General features: G+C 45.9%; 1 protein-coding gene across 1 annotated transcript in view; it reads right to left on the bottom strand.

The window, feature by feature from the left end:
- ARHGAP32 (Rho GTPase activating protein 32) overlaps positions 1-14,608 on the bottom strand; it is a gene marked incomplete at both ends in the record, with an annotated part of 100,817 nt that overhangs the window by 53,117 nt on the left and 33,092 nt on the right. Inside the window, 2 exons of the mRNA XM_080631585.1 lie at positions 757-894; positions 11,475-11,561. Of these exons, the coding sequence (XP_080487711.1) occupies positions 757-894; positions 11,475-11,561 (225 nt within the window). The remainder of the gene's footprint in view (positions 1-756; positions 895-11,474; positions 11,562-14,608) is intronic.

Raw genomic sequence — 14,608 nt, 5'->3', positions numbered from 1 at the left:
ACCTGTGAAATGAAGGAAGGGGCACTGCCCATCACTGGGTAACAGCCTCCTCCTGCAGACAGAGAGGCAGAATGGTTTTGTCATGCTCCACTGGCTCAAGTAACCTCTGTGGCCATGCATTACATTGCCTCCCTCTCCATATCTACTGACATGATGCAGTCAAGATGCACCTGCTACTTCCTCGATTATTATAGACATGAGTGAATCTCGGAGTTATCAACAGGCTTATGAAGCCAAAGGAATTCCAGCTCACAATGAAAAATACCTCTTATTCATTTAGGGAAAACCCCCACTTTTTAAGCTTTTTAAAGAGCATTTAAATAATGCACTAATGCAAATGCTTCAGTCTAGCACTGCAAATGGTAGTCCTCTTGCAGTGCCACAGCCCTGGCACAGCATGATTTCCTGGGAATGTCAAGCTGCTAACATTAAGGCAGGAACTTATCCACATCATTGAAGAAGTTTCCAAAGATGTAACTACATTCTTAGCTAAGGTACAGACTGGACAGCTTCTTTCTTGACACTCTCAATGACCATTCCATGCTTAGCAGCACATCAATCATTATGAACTTGCAGGGCATTTCCCTTTAGCCCCTTGAAATTCAGGGTGGAAAACACATACTTCTTACATCTTCTTGCTCATAATCAATGTCCAAACCTAACCCTGGCCACATTAAAACTACTTTGTACATGAAAAAGCAGTTTCAAGCTCTCTCTTCCAAGCCCTTGCTGGTGACTGTGCTTTAGGGAATTCACCTCTGGGTTGTCCTTCAGGGCATCAGAGCGGGGTAGCTCCGAGAGCTGGGAGAAGCGCCGGTCATAAATACACAGGTGAAGGTGCTTGTCCAGTACTCGGAAATCTTCATAACTGCGCTTCACGATCCAGCTCCTCCCCTGCAGAAAGACAAGAGAGAATCCCCCTGTTAGAGGCTCCTCACCCACTGGGGTAGATGGGGAAAATGGAAGTGTGTGGAGAATCACAGCATCAACCAGGGTGGAAAAGCTCTTTAAGCTCATCAAATCCAACCATTCCCCATCACTGCCAAGGCCACCACTAACCCATGGCACTGAGGGCCTCATCTATGCGGTGTGTGAACACTTGCTGGGATGGTGACTCCAGCACTGCCCTGGGCAGCCTGTTCCAATGCCTGAGCACCCTTACAGGGAAGGGATCGTTCCAACCAATCTCTGATGAATAACACATTACTCCTGAGTGCATATCACTGCCCCAGTTGAAATATTGACAAGATACACACTGCTTCAGGGGACAAGGAAGAGCCCAGGGCAGCATAATTTGCTTTGCGAAGCTTTTAGTATCTAAATGACCACTTCTAAATGCTGCATGGCCTATTATGATCAATAAAAGAATGTTGTGATAATGCAGCAGTTTACAGGTCAAAGCACTTTATGAAGAGTCATTCATCCTCTCAGCACCCTAAGTGACACTGTTTGTGTGGTACAGGCGTGGATGCTGACTCAGTTACCGTGGACCTCCACAAAGCTCCCACACCTTCTCTTTCAAGTGCAAAGTGCTTGTTTCAGTCTTTCTTTCCCAAACTCAACAGCATGGCTGTATTTATTCTTCCCTGTGAGGGTGCTGAGGCGCTGGCACAGGGTGCCCAGAGAAGCTGTGGCTGCCCCATCCCTGGCAGTGTTCAAGGCCAGGTTGGACACAGGGGCTTGGAGCAAGCTGCTCTAGTGGAAGGTGTCCCTGCCCATGTCAGGGTTGGAACTGGATGACCTTTAAGGTCCCTTCAACCCAAACCAGGCTGGGATTCTGTGATTTAACAAGAAGAGGATCTCCATCAGCATTGCAGACTCACTCCACAGGCAGTTGTTCTCCCTTGGGAAAGGATGGAAAAACCAACACAGCCTGCAAGAGATGTTAGCCATGCTGTCCAAGTCCTGGTGCTCTGGCAAGGACTCAGAAGATGCCAGAGGAAGGAATTAAGATTGCTTCAGGATACACGGCCACTGTAAGGCAGGGCAAGGATTAAAAGCCTGGCAACCAGCACAAACAGGAGGGAAATGCATGGTGTAAGAGGGGACGCACCACCAGGGAAAGGAGCTGTAAAGCCTGAACCAGATGTGCTGTACGTGGCTCTCAATCTCGACTGGATGCCCTCTTCACCTGATATACAAAAAGCATCACCTCACATTCACCATTCTGCTAGATCCATTTGTCAGGAGGCTTCTAAGCATCATTTTTGTACCAATATCCAAAGCTTGCAAGCCAGTTGTAAATGCAAAATCTTTACTTCAGCATACCAACTATTTATTTAAGACAACTCCAGACCGTGTACTGTGCCCAGAAACAAGGAATCACCCCTATTTCACAACCTTACAAAGAGGGTATCTACACAGGACATAAATGCTTTGTAATTTCCAGTAGTTATGTCATTTTACTTTTCACCTAAAGGAGAAAACCAAAACCAGGAGTGCAAGTCTATCTGCAGAAAGGTGACAGCCTTTCCAGCCTCTCCACCTTTTGCAGCTCAGTGGTTCCTACTCTCTAGGTAAGTCACCTAAAGCAAGGTTTAGTCACCAATAGAAGAAACAACAGAGAAATCACTGCAATCCTTCATTTCCTTCTGCCTGCTACACTTCAGAGGATATTTCAACACGATCTCACACGTTACCCACACAAAACACAAGCAGATTTGTCAAACGATCATAAATCTGTCATTAATTCAATGACAGATTCCAATCTCCCCGTGGCAGGGGGTTGGAACTGGATGATCTTAAGGTCCCTTCCAACCCAAACTGTTCTATGATTCTGTATTTTCAAGTGTTGGGCTGTAGATTTGCAGTCTCTTTTTCCCTGTAATCAAGACATTTGAGTTATATTTACAAGGTGGGAATAGCTGCGGTTGGCAAACAACCGGTCCATGGCATGGAGCGAGCAGGATGAGCTGCAGAGAACAGACTATACAGTGTTCTCCTTGCCTCTGATGAAAGCCATGCTACACCATCATGGTGACAAGGCTACTAGTAGCTAGCAAGGCAGCTGCTCGGTGAGCAAGGACAGCTTACCTCCCGACAGCAGCGGTGCTTCTTGCCCCAGCATCTCTCTGGGAGCTTCTTCACAACAACTCGTGGAGCAAGCACTGAGCCAGCACTGCCTGAGCGTGGTGCAGAGGTAGCCCTGACCCGTTCCTGTACCTTCCAATTGCTGCTAAGCAACCAGCTGAGCTATTCCTGAGCTATCCCTGCGGAAGCAGCAGCAACCTCCAGAAGAGGGGTGGTGCACAACCGGGGTGACCAGAACCCGCGTTGCATTCGGTCAGCCCAATGCCTGCAATCCCAGCCCTCCAGTTCAGGCTCTTATGTATATGGTATGTTAGTAGAGATCACAGTTGCAGGAGAAATAATACATATTACTCTTCATCAGGGACTGTGGCTATAGGACAAGGAGTGATGGGTTTAAACTGAAGCAGGGGAAGTTCAGGTTAGATATAAGGAAGACTGTGTTTCCAGCTGCATCTGCCTGCAGCTGAGCAGACAGGAGTCCTTTGTGTCTATCAATGCCCCTTCAAGCCAGGCAGGGTCCTACTGAATCCCTGCATGCACAACTTGCCTGTCCCACGGTTTCTGTTTTCTCTGTAGCACCTCGGATTTATTTATTTAAAGGCAGGGACAGACCTTTCTTTTCTGGTTCAAATGCTTATTTCCTGAGGGAAATCACGTGGATGCTCTCATGAACCTCACCAGATCAAGCCCAGAAAATGAGACTAAAGTATACGGCAAAAGTCACTTCAGTTTGACCCGATAGTAAGAAAACACCATGTATTAAATAGCTGGAAACTGCCAGCATCCCCCAAGAGGGTTTAACCCTGCCATGAGGGTGACTTTTACAGCTGTCTGGGTCCTGGGTTCTGTATGTTATTCCAGCATGACCCTTCAGCCTTTTTCTATTTCAAGTCACGCTGGAAAATGGCTTAGAAATTCAGTCAAAACAGAAACCAAGTCTGATAAAATCCATCACTTTGGGTTTCTCCAGGAAGTGGTCTTAGCTGGGGCCATAGGTGGCTTTATCTGAGCTTCAGTTTGTTTACCAAAATGGCCTGTGTGATCTCATGACCTCTGGTGTATTATTATAACTTTAGGGAAACTATAAATCAGTAAAACTTCGAGGGAGTTTGCACTAAGGCAGCTTCATTTCTGAATGAAAGCCTATGCAATGCTTTTGGGCTTCCAGGTCTCACCTTGAGGCCACAGATGGATGCTCACTTGCATTGCTCCTCATGGGTATGGAACACGCGTTATGGCTTTTCCTTAAGCTGGAAGGCATTTCCAAGATATTGGAATTGATGAATGCATTTTCTTTGGCAAACATTGGTGCTTGCTCCCATTTCAGCTGATAGAGCTGGGCAGAGCCAAGCCAACAGTGAAGGCAGCTACACCAAGGTGATGTCTGCTCACTTGACTCACTTAGAAGAGAGCATCCATGGCTTGCAGGGTGATACCCATTCCACTGTCAGGCCCTTATTTATGACAAGAAGAAAATGAAGTATGGGCAGGAGGGAGGTGAAATAAGGTGAAAATAATGGGAATGCTGTAACTTCAGCACTACTGAAATCACACCAGAGACCAACTATCACAAGATGAAGGGAACACACAGACGGACTGCAAGGCAGAAGACAGAGGAGAAAGTTCAGTGTATTCATGTGGTGAATCCTTAATAGCCTTATTCCACAGAAGAAATTCATGTCTCTCAGCATTAATTATTACTTTATTAGCAACTAATTGCAATCAGCAAAGAAAAGAGATTTTAATGGAAACCACTGAAGCTTTTCTCCCCTAAAAATTAGTACTTCCTTGCTCACCCTGATTCCAATTACAGACTGGAACACTAAAACACACATGGGAACTGTGTTTTAACCTGCCAGAGGGGAGACTGAGATGAGCTCTTAGGCAGAAGCTCTTCCCTGTGAGGGTGCTGAGGCGCTGGCACAGGGTGCCCAGAGAAGCTGTGGCTGCCCCATCCCTGGTACCCAGAAACAAGGGCACGCTAAGAAGACCCACCACATGTATTTGAAATCTGAACATCCATTTGTGCTCCCACAGGAAAGCCTGTTTCTGAACGGCAGGCTGACAGGCACCTAATGAACTTGAAACAGGGTTTACAACTCTCAGCACGTGAATGAAATCCCCTGCTCTCCTGGCAAGCTGTAATTGAAACAATTCAGCATCAATCATCTCTTTAGTAAAATGATCCTGTAAGAGCAGCAGGGACACAGAGGTGAAGCCACAACACGGGGATTGCTTTCTTACACTGCAAAACATACAAGGAATAACCTAACATGGGCTTACAGCCACAAAAGGAATAGTTCAAAGGCACTAACACGACTGCTAAGTAACAGGGAGCAAGATTCTCCCATCCTCCAGGTAGCAAGGCAAGAAGTGGATACAGATATCCATTTACAAATGATTACACAGACACTGCACAACGCCCTCTTCACCCCATGCTCTAAACGTGCTATAATCTTAACCACAGAGAAGCAGCAGCAGAGTTTCCTTACAGTAAGGCCACAGCACCATCCTTTAAATCAGAGCAACAAAAAAGCCCCTTTGAAAATGACTCGCCTGAGGTTAGGGAAGGAAAATAAAACACAGCTTTCCCAATGACTCGCCTGAGGCTGGCTTAGACAGACAGTGATCTTCAGCTGCTTAAGTCTCACTTCTTGGCCATGGAGAGATATTCAAGGCCACGGATGTGGTTCTGGGCAATCTGATGTAGTTGAAGATGTCCCTGCTCATTGCAGGGGGGTTGGACTGGATGAGCTTTGAAGGTCCCTTCCGACCCAACCCATTCTATGGTTCTATCATCACTGAAAACCAGGACCATGCACCACAATCCTCCTCTTAGCCTGGATGTGAGCTCTTGGAGAAGGTGTAAAACAAGTAAGACTGTAGACAAGCTGCTCCTCTGCAATGGGTTTGCACTTGCCTGGTTACAGGGCAGGATTCAGTGTCTCTTCAGATGAAAAGCCAGCTCTACTCTTCAATCTGTGGCCGGGCCCAGCCTTGTCTACAAAGCACCACATGACAAGGGGAAGCCCTGCCAAAACCATCACTTACTGACAGAAACCATAATCATCATTCTGGCTCTTGGATTGCAACAGTGATTTTCACATTGGCTTCAGAGCTAAGTAGAATACAACTTGGAGACAAGAGGATTGGTGTCTCTAATTCAGAGCTTGCTTTCTGAAAGCAAAATGCCCAAAGGACAAGACAATAACAAACTACCGTGTAATTGTAAAAGCTTCTGTTGCTTAAAAGAAACCCTTTTGTGGCAGCACTTTTATGTGATATTGCACTTTATTCAGAGAGATCATTTTCCCTCTTGCTCACCATCCCTTCCTAGACCAGGGCTACACTGAGCATTCGCTTCAGCTTGTGGGTTTTCATCACAGCAAAGCATCTGAAGAGCACATGAAAGTAGATTCTGCTATAGAGCACTCCACAACTGCACTGCAGCTCAGTCCAGCACAGGTCTGATGAACTGGGAGGCTGGCATCTGCTTGGATGCCTTCTTTTCCCAGCAAAAACCACCCTTAAATAAATCCACCAGACCATTTCAAGTGGACACCTTCCACTTAAGCAACCTGCTCCAGTGGAAGGTGTCCCTGCCCATGGCAGGGTGTGGAACTGGATGAGCTTTAAGGTCCCTTCCAACACAAACCAAGCTGGGCTTCTGTGATTCCTCTCCTAGAGTCTACAGTGGAAGCCTTTAGCACAGAGCACAGTAAAGCCTCTCTATCTTTGGTACACTGAAGAGACAGCTTGAAATGCACTTCCATTTGCATCTGCTGAAGGAACGGGCTTTAGCACAAACATTCCATGGTATTTATCCCTATGGCATCACTCAGTAAAGAAATCATTCCATTCAAAATCCACACAACACAGCTAGAACCCTGGTACTGCAGCTCAAGCAGCCAGAGTCAGGAACAAGAAAGAACCGTTTCCTTCCTAATCCATATGTAAATAGAGGAAAAACCTCAGAGAGCCCTGAATGGAGAATTTGAATACTGAAGGTTAAGATTCCTGATGAATAGTCACCAGGGGATGGATTTACACCCAGGAATACTGAGTCTGCTCCATGGTTGGGAATGAAGGACAAGTCCCATTGAGCCATCTGTTTAAAGAACTGTGGCTGTCCACAGGAGGAATGTCAGCAGCCCCTACTCAGTAACTGTTCCCTCAGTGTCTGAACTCCAATCACACGAGATGAAACCATCAATATGCTACAGAGAAAGCCTTCAAGATGAAAACCACGCACACAAAAGGGTTTTCGAATCCTACTGCAAGCAATTTGTGGTTTCTAGCAGGGACTATGACAGGCAGAGAGAACCGTACTTTAGATGTCAGTAGTCTGAGTAAGATATTTGCTTCTGTGAAAACAGATCCCACTCTCCTCTCCCCACAAACCACCCAGGATAGGGAGTCCTGTCTGTTCTTCCCTCTTGGATCCCACTTTTTCCTGGCATTCTCTCTGCTGCCCTTGAAGCACTTATTATTGCGACCACGCTTCCAGCCATGGAACACCGGATGAGGGTGCCTTCAGAGGTTTGCAAATGCTGTTCTTCAGACAGTAGATACTGAGCTTGAATCTCCTGCAAGGCACAGCTGGGAGATACAAGTGGCACAGAGTTGCATAAAAGCCTTCATGTAGTGCATAAGAGACCTTATTCTATCAATCAAAATGAACACAGCACAGGCAGCAGTGGCTGCCTTGAACAAAAAGCAGGAACAGGGCATCCTGCACAACAAAGCCACACAGCTCCTCTGCTGCCAGTGTGGGGTCTGCAAATGAGAGCAGAAGAAGAGAGAAAACCCACACTTGGCCCATGAGAACAGCCTCAGAAACCTGCCAGAGCTGCAGCAGGAAGAGGCTTCCTTTGCAGGACACTGGTGTTATCCCCTGAACAGCAGGGAGCAGAGGAGGTGGTGTGGCTCGGTTCCAAGAGCACAACAGCCAGTCTGTGTTTAGAGGTCTGCCATGAGTTCTAGCCCTAAGATTCAGACTAGGTATTAGGAAGAAGCTCTTCACTATGAGGGTGATGGCACAAGGTGCTCAGAGAAGCTGTGGCTGCCCCATCCCTGGCAGTGTTCAAGGCCAGGTTGGACACAGGGGCTTGGAGCAAGCTGCTCTAGTGGAAGATGTCCCTGCCCATGGCAGGGGGTTGGAACTGGATGACCTTTAAGATCCCTTCCAACCCAAACCTTCCTCTCATTGTGTTAAACATCAGCTATGCTTGCAGTCTGTCACTCCTGTTTCAACAGTCTACCTGTGATGCTGAAAATGAACAATAAAACCCCCGGGAGATGACCGGAGTTTAAGGTCTCCCTTAGAACAGTTTCACAATCCGTCTCTTGTTCTCTCCTTCCCATTCAAAACATCACCACAAAACATTGTCTGAAGTGCTGAAATGCATGTTTTTCAGAACAACAGCTTAGAATGGCCACTCTTATGTTGGGACATTTAAATATGCAGGAAGCTGCTGCTGTACTGTCACACAAACAGGTCCAGAACCACTGAAAAGGTGTCTTTTCACAGCCTGCTTTAGGACTTGACAAAACTGGCTTAGCCTAGTTCGACCTTTCTGCAGGCTTCATTTCTTCTCAAGGCACAGAATAACCCCCTTAAATGTGTTGCAGAGCTTGTAAATTCTTTGTGTAACCCTGTGGAACCTTGCAAGGACTGCAAACACTGCCCACGGCCCTTCCCAGCCTGCAGGGACAGCACAGGTTCAGCAAGATCTCAGCATTCCCTGGACTCCTTTAAGGACCAGAGTTATTGTTAAGACTTGCAACTACTCGCATCAAGAGGCCCGCCCATCCATCCATCCATCCATCCATCCATCCATCCATCATCCATCCATCCATCCATCCATCCATCCATCCATCATCCATCTATCCCTCCCTCCCTCCCTCCATCCCTCCCTCTTTTCCTCCCTTCCTCCCTCCCTCCTAGAAAGGGATTTTGGTTAGATTTAGTTTAATAATATCAACCTCTCAATATTCCCACTTCTTCTTAAGAGCTACTAAACTGGATTATTGTTTTGAGGTCTCTAAGCAGAAGAAAAGCTGAACAGAGACTTGAACCCTCCCTCTGAACATCACACAAAGCTTGTATTTCACAAGCTGAGGGGCAGCAGAACTGAGTTGCAAATACAACTCCCCTCAAAACTTGTTTCAACCCTTATCTGGGAGGGTTCTGCAAGACAATAATTCTCTTTACACCACTAAAATCATACTTACAGATGGGAAAGAGTGGGATTGAGTTTCCTTAGTGTAGGCTGCCAAACACAGCTAAGGCTGAACTGGAGGTTTTAAAGGTCTAATGTTCACAAGCTTTGGTTTGTTGCCTGCTACAGAGTGAGAGGACAAAATCAATGTCTTTTAATGGACCACACAACACACAGAGTGGGGCTGCACAGTCCAAACTGTGCAAGGCACAGCAGTAGAATAAGTTCAACCCCAAAACTAAGGGCTTTGGGGTATTTCTCTAAGGTTTGTAATCTAAAATTACCAGGATGGCCAAATGCCCTTCCTCTTCCCCATGCTCTCTGTTTATGCAACAACCCCCAAGTATCTCAAGGCTTTTAAATGTACATGGGTTTAGCCTTCATCAACAGAATTGGTTTTCTCTGTGTCCATCTAAGAAGTGACAAGGTTTCTGCAAGCGCTGCAGTACCAGTGGTAGCAGCACATCCAAAGGGTGAGGCAAAGTAAACTTTGTGGTATAGGCCTTTTTTCTCCCTCTTTCAGTACTTTTGGCGTCATCCAAGTGCATCCTGCCAAAAATCTCTCCCCCACTGCACTATCATTCTATGAGCTATTTCACACCTCCCATTCCATTCTAATGTGGAGCCAAACCCATCCAGACACCGGCAGTGTCCAATGTGTGATAGAATGGAATCTTTCCTTGGACATTAGGAGAGGCCGCGAGATGTCAGGGGTGAAGTATCTCCATGGTAGGAATGATGCTCAGCTGTGCAGTTCATTCCATGCCTTTCCACTCATTGAATCCAGATGCCATAAGTTTCCCAGCTTTGTAAGTATTCAAGAGACAAGGACATAAACTAACACACAAGAGGTGAATCAATGGCTGGGGTAGGGAGGAATTCCAGGGAGCCGGGAGGATTACTTAAAAGAGGAGACAGGAAAACAGGAGGTACCAGAACTTCCTGGCAGTTGGACACGGAAGTGCTTCCATCCCTGGAAAGACTGAACATTCAGGGCTTGGAGCAACCTGCTCTAGTGGAAGGTGTCCCTGCCCATGGCAGGGGGTTGGGACTGGATGAGCTTTAAGATCTCTTCCAACCCAAACCATTCCATGATTCTATTGTTCACAGCCTCTGGATTTGTTGGACAGCAGCTGCAAAGTACCATCTTCCTTAGACAAGGCAGAGAATTCCCCACACAATCCCCACAGAAATCAAATCTCTGCACTGTGTTCTCAGAAACATCCCTGCAAAGCATCAGAGAGAGCAGGACAACAGAGAAGAATTATTCTGTGTGTTTCTATCACACCAACGACACTGCAGCTTTTGCCAAGCTCCACCTTCAGAACAGAGCAAGATGCTTTGCTCCTCAGCTCTCCCCAAACACCCTACACCAGTGTGCATACAGAGTTAGGGGAGAGGAGCAAGTGCACTGTGAACTCACTACCTGTCTCTGTGTGTACTGATGCCACCGGGCCAGTGCAATCCAATATCCAAGAGAAAGATACTTTCCTACCTCAGCAATTCACATGTAGGCAGCAGAGGCGTGCCTTGTCTGTACATTTCCTTTTGGTACCTCAGAAATGTCAGCAGGATCACATAAAGAGCTCTAAAACGACAGACACTGCAGTGATGTTCAGCATAAATTGCTAAGATGGACACTCAAGAAGTGCTGACATGAATCACAGAAAAAACTGCTACACCAAGAGGACCAAAGACAGGCATTACACTTAGCTGAATGCACTCATGCAATGTCTTACACAAACAACAATTTAATTCAACGTATTAAAATCTGATCACTTGTTCCACAGCATTTGACAAAGTCACTATCTTCATCATAGCAGACAGGGTCCAAAGCAGCAGATTTATCTGACCAATGCATTTGGATATGAAAGGCAGTGAAAGAATTCCATGCCAGATGCCTAGAGATACAGGTGGAGAATCCCCATCTCCAGCAGCCAGGATCTCTAGGCTACTCATCCAGCAGCTCTGCATCTCTAGGCTACTCATCCAGCAGCTCTGCACACACTAGAACAAGGATTCTTTGCTTACAGACTCCTTTTTCTCCCCTTGATGGTCCTTTGCTTACAATAAGCTCCCTGCAGTCCCACAGATAGCATCCTTAGGAGGACCCAAAGTGAGAAGCAGAAACCCACCTCCCCGCCACCGAGAAGTGTCCCATCAAAACGTTGTGCTGCCAAACATAATGTAAAACAAAGTGGGGTTAGAAAACACAGCATTTACCTGACAAGAGATCTGTACAAGGTAGACCAGTTCCTTGGATTCACAGCCATTTCTTGTTACTTCATTCTGTTCCTCCGGGAGCGAAAGCTACACCAAAGGAGAAGGGATGGGGTGGAGAAAGAGAGAAAGACCAGGTCAGTGAGCAGGGATAAGCCAGGCATGTAATAATGCATGAAGCACAACGTTCACATCAACTTGCTCCAAGACATGCTGAGTAGCAGGGAATCAGGGATGTGTCTGTGTGTCTGAAGCTGTCAAAGAGCAAACATCGAGCATCCATGGCTTGCGTTGGAATGCCATTGGATTTTGGCATCTCACCTGACAGCTTAAAACTAAAACTATGGTTCAAAAATAAAACCAGCCTAGGAAGGCAAAGTATTCAAGCCAGGGATTAAAGCTCAGAAGCCTGCAAAATCGATTGTTCACTGAAATATCTCTATAAATATTCACGTATCAGGTAACAGTGATTCCCCCCCCCCCCCCAATTTTATTCATTTTCTATTCAATCTGTTCAGCAGACATTAGGTAACAAACCAGACCTCCTAGCTTCAGCCTTGTCAAGCAATTTACCACAACAGAGAGCTTTATGGCACCATTCATCACATAGAGAGTCATTAAACACAACATCAGGATGTGCTTTCATTTCAGAGCAGGGAGGAGGGATTTAACCACCTCATTCCTTACCTGGACTGAATGCACCAAGTGCCTTGACTAGTACTACTACTAGTCCTGCTGCTCCTACTAGTTTAACATCTTATCTGTACAATTGCTTATATTTCATCATCTTCTCGGAAAAGTCACCATTAAAAGTGATCAGAAGCAAATTAAGACTTTGCAAAGCAAATAATAAAGGGAAACATCTTCCAAAAAGTTATTTTATGAAAGAAAGAGATCCTTACCCAGCACAGAGACCCAGGAACTAAAAATTGTGTGTGTATATATATATGTATATATGTGTGTATATATATATGTATATATATATGAAAAACTCCATTATACACAGAGCAGGATGAGGATCTCAACCTCTCAGCACTCACACAGCCATCACAGCTACCTTTATTCCTTGTGTGACAGACATTAAATTGCAGTGACAGCACCTTCTTAAGCAGAAATGATGGCAGCTTAAAAGCAGAAAGCACAGAGGAAGAGTCTGGGCCTTTTTCCACAAAGGTCTTTTGGAACAAGAGATTTGGTTCTCTTTTGGAAAAGCTGATGTCTGGAAAAAATCATAATTGGCCAAGAGCAAAACAATCCCAACAAATGGAAGCAGAAATGTGAGATAGCTGAAACAACCTGTGAATAGCATCTATGGCAACTGAGCGAAGGGTTAAACAACATCCTTCAGATAAATGTGGCTCGACACAGAATCCAAAATGTTCATTTTTCACATTCAAAACGTGTCAAACTTCTTGAGCACGATAAGCACATAGGATGCATTAGGTTCGGGAGGTACATTTGCTTCCGGAATGCTATGCTCAGCTAGCGCAGGCAGATAGGACTGACTTTGTAAATCATGTGTATGGTACCCTAAACTGTTCAGTGGAAGAAGCATTTCATGATACACAAAGAAAGCCCTAAAGATGCTCCTATGAGGTTTAGCAGGTGCTTGAATAGCACATAGTGCTGTGAATGTTAGGTCAAGCTATCGTTGTGAGTCTCCTCCTTTCTGCCTTCCTGCACACATCCACAAGGACCCAGTGAGTGTATTAAATCCTGGAGCAGACAGGCCATTTTTCCTCTACCAGCACATTCACACTATGCTGCTTTGTGCAGCTGACTAGGAAGAGCTGTAGTCTCTACTATGATGATCTGCTAAAGGATGAGTAACTATAACAAACCAAATAGAAACAAAGACATTGAGAGCAGGAGGAAGAAGCAATCGGGACCTCATGGTATCGCCAGGAAGGGTGAAAGGCGAAATGTACCTTGCTCATACACAATTTTGCCACACAGAGCAGAGCTCACCAGCCAAGACTATTGGTCACACACAGAGGCAGGAGTAGGTTACGAGTGCCTCTAGTTCATGTAGTCTGAGAACAAGCAGCTCATCTCTGGTAAGCCAGCAGATAAAGACAGTGATTACAGGAGTCTCCCGCAGAGGATGATTTACTGCTTATTCCTCTTGTAGAGCTAAACAGCCCCAGAGTGAACAGTAGGGTAAGTTATGATATAGCACATTCAGAAGGCTTATTCCAAAGCTCAGCAGTTTTACAAGGTGCAATGCTGTGCATTTACCTTCCAGAACTGGGGCTAACAAGAACAAAACTCACACTCTCATCCCTGCTCTCCAAAGCGGCTTTGGAAGCTCCCTTCTGCTCGCCCTCCAAGAACACTCCTCGCATCAAACCTTGGCAGATCTGCGCTTGGAGCAAAGCAGCGTGTGTTTTAAAGACACATTTGCTTGTCTGGAGCTCCACAAGGCCACTATGAACCTCTCTGGAAGCCACATAGGACCTGCCACGTTCCTCACACAGAGCCAAAAAGCAAGGGCTGGTGACTGGGGAGAGGGCTTTAATCCAAGCAGAGGCAGGTCCTTCACTTGGCAGGGTGACCACAAGCTTTAAACCAGAGTCACGTCCTTGTGTGCTCCTCTTAGAAACTGCAAAAGCTCTGAAGAACCACTTCAAGGAAAAGCACTACAGAAATCCGCTGTCAGCACCAGGACTATTGGCTACTAAATTAAGTGCCAAATCCTTACCAAGTAAGAGCTGGCTCTGCTTTGCAAGGTCAGTGGGGCTGTGTCTGCTCCTCCTCGGTCTGCCTCTGACCCTAGATGCCAAATAAGCTCATTTAAATAGCTTTGGCTTTCATTTCCTTGTTTGCTGAGTGATGTTAGCTCCGTCATCCAGCCCTCCTGATGATAGGATAATATGTGAAAAACCGGGGAAGGATAGATTTAATTTATCTCTGAACCTTACTTATTTCAGCTTCTGCTTCCAACTGCAGGAACACATGGATTTCACTTGCACACACGTATCTGAGCAGTGCAAATGCATGTTCCCCTGTGAAACATGTATTCCATGACAAATCAAAGTCATCAGACACATAAAATGAATACAACTCTTTACAGATGAAGAGACACCTACAAGGATGAATCCTACAAGGAATCCTACAAAGATGACAGAGAAGAACTC

The sequence above is a fragment of the Psittacula echo genome (genome assembly GCF_963264785.1).
Source record: "Psittacula echo genome assembly, chromosome: 18".
NCBI lineage: Eukaryota > Metazoa > Chordata > Aves > Psittaciformes > Psittacidae > Psittacula > Psittacula echo.
This window is presented reverse-complemented; position numbering and strand designations above follow the sequence as displayed.